At 43.7% G+C, this 2826-nt stretch overlaps 1 protein-coding gene across 1 annotated transcript; it reads right to left on the reverse strand.

Moving 5' to 3' along the window:
• Window positions 1-1122: 1122 nt before the first annotated feature.
• On the reverse strand, window positions 1123-2594 carry LOC106574027 (uncharacterized). Its single transcript, XM_014149537.3, has one exon. The coding sequence runs from the start codon at window positions 2432-2434 to the stop codon at window positions 1640-1642; it is 795 nt and encodes a 264-aa protein (XP_014005012.2). The 5' UTR covers window positions 2435-2594; the 3' UTR covers window positions 1123-1639.
• Window positions 2595-2826: the final 232 nt, after the last annotated feature.

The raw sequence follows: 2826 nt of genomic DNA on the forward strand, positions 1-2826 counted from the left end.
CATTTCTAAACGGAGCGAGACACAGGTACTTCCTGTTTTAGCTTCTTCTTGTAAACAGGAAGCAGGAGTACAGAGTCATGATATGATCAATGGTCTAGGACTTCTACAAAGATTCAGTAAAAATAAAAGGACCATATGCATTTCAAGTAAAATAACAACCCAATGTTCATCTCCCAGGACAAATTAGCTAGCAATAGCAAGCTAGCTAAATGTCCATGAATGTTTAACGTGTGTTTCGACATACCCCCAAATGTATATTGTTGGTTCACAATTGGTTTTGGTACTTTAACCAGCGTGTCATGATTTCGTTTGTTGTGGATTGACAAAATCCACACCTAACATCTTTCCTTCATCCTAGCATATAAGAATAAAATAGAAAGGACAGATATGTTTACGCTGTACTATAGATTAATATTACAATGCAACACTTGTAGTCAGTACAAAGAGCCAAAGAAAATGACAGCAGTCACAGGCTAAAGCAGTCATATGTAAGGAAAGTACATGTAATTTTGTTATTTGGGTGAACTGTTTTTTTTATGCTTTAAAGGGGCAGTGAAGTTAAATTATATTTCCACATTATGAGGTTGAAATAACACTATGAAATTGTGAAAAAGATTTTTGTGTAAGCGCTGTTTGAAAATGCCTGGAATTTCAGGATGTTCAGGAGGGATGGAACTTTTGGCACACGTCATGAAGTCACAACTGGATCGGAGTTATTTTCAGTAAATAAACACAGTTATTTATTAGACTTATAGTGATGATTTATAGTGATACATGTGGACTTGAACTGTACTTCATATGAGCTGTATCCTCACTAAAGGCGGTTTGGCTGTAAATGAAGCCCGCATCCCTCCCACAGTCCCCAGATCTGAGTAAACCATCTGAGTCATCCCAACAAGATTAACAGTATTTATTCTAACATTGATGACTGAGCTCAGCCAGACAGCCAGACAGCCAGACAGGGAGACCAATCTACACCAGATCAGAGGCTTAGTTCTCCTCTTCTTCATCTTCTCTCAAATTGTTTGCATTCCCTCTTTCCTTTTATAGTGCACTCCTTTTAACCAAAACCCTATGGGCCCTTGTCAAAAATAGTGCACTATGTAGGGAATAGGGTGCCATTTGAGATGCAGTGTTTAACTTACAATAAGTTGAGACTGACTGACAGAATTTGCTCTCATAATATCTGAGATAATCTAGTCAACACCTCGTTCACGTATGAATTAATCTCGTCCTCCATCCGGCTCCGTATATGCGGTAGCAATTATGCCTGTGGACGAGGTTACATTTGAATACCTGCTATAACAGTGATTTAAAAACAGGCAAAGTAGCACTTATTGATTTGTTTTGTATTTTGAACATTCATTACATCACCTTTTACGTTCATCACTTTTATGATGGCCTAGTTAATTCCTGCCAATGAGCCTGAAAAGTTCCAGGTTGGCCGGAGACTCCAGTGGCTACAGAGAAGTATAAAGTACCAGTTTGTAGTACCAGAGGGGTATATAGGACCAGTTTATAGTACCAGAGGGATATTTAACCTTTATTTAACTATGCAAGTCAATATATAGTGACACACAGGTCATTGTCACACAGGATATATAGTACCAGTTTATGTAATAGCCAGTAGACAGCCATGCTACGTTGGGCAAGGCTTGTATAGTGCCGTCATCTGGATGCTCCCCTTATCTTCAATATCAGCAGTCAATGCCTGGTCCTCAGAGGTCAAGACCTGGTCCTCGGAGGTCAAGACCTGGTCATCGGAGGTCAAGACCTGGTCATCGGAGGTCAAGACCTGGTCCTCAGAGGTCAAGAGCTGGTCCTCAGAGGTCAAGAGCTGGTCCTCAGAGGTCAAGAGCTGGTCCTCAGAGGTCAAGACCTGGTCCTCAGAGGTCAAGAGCTGGTCATCAGGTCTCACATCTATATCATAGGCCTCTGAGCTGGTGAGATCACTGGCCCTGGGGGCGGGGCCATCCTCACAGGCCCCTACTGCAGGGGTATCCCCATGGGCGGAGTTACTAGACTTGTGGGAGGAGCTCTGAGAGTTGGTGGGACTGAGCTGCACAGCAGTGGTGTCCTGCGGCGTGTGCTCGCTCGTCTCCATCTCAAATGTGACACCGGCCCCTATCCGCGTCCGACCCCAGCTCTCGTCCCCCTTGGCCTTGCCGGCATTGTGGGTTGGTGGCCGCCGCCCACACACACAGCACGCTCCAAAAAAGGACAGGGCCACCAGTAGGAGGAGGGGCCCAATGACGATGGGTGGGTTGCTGGTGGGGATGAAGGACTCGAAAGCAAAGGCCCCCACTAGGGTGATGTTGATGCCCGCAAGCATAATGCACAGGCCACAGGCGCAGCACAGGGCCGGGGAGGGGAGACTCTGGGGCCGTTTCCCGAATAACGTTTTGGGCCCCGAGCTCTTATCGGGAAGGACCATCTCTCCAGGCTTTATGTTGTATACTGTCTAATTCAGATATTTTTGGGATTGCATATTACTTAATTATTTTATGGTGTCAGCTAAAATACAATTTAATAGTCTTGATTAATGACAACATAATCCAGCCCAAATGCAGGACAGGTCTGAGTTTTCTCTGCCCTACAAGAGATAGACAGAAGAGTCAGATGATGTGTTCCTGTCATAGACATAGGTTTTCTACAAAATAGATCATTGTCACACAGGTCTAAAGGCAACTGACATTGAGGGAGAAAAGCTGATACGTTATGTATACATGACGAGTAATAAATGCTACAGACTAGATAAATCAACGGTATTATTATCTTCAGCTCTGCAACATATTAATGTCCAGTTTTTTCCACAGAGAATAAGAA

The sequence above is a fragment of the Salmo salar genome, chromosome 16 (genome assembly GCF_965601325.2).
Source record: "Salmo salar chromosome 16, fSalSal1, whole genome shotgun sequence".
NCBI classification, from domain to species: domain Eukaryota; kingdom Metazoa; phylum Chordata; class Actinopteri; order Salmoniformes; family Salmonidae; genus Salmo; species Salmo salar.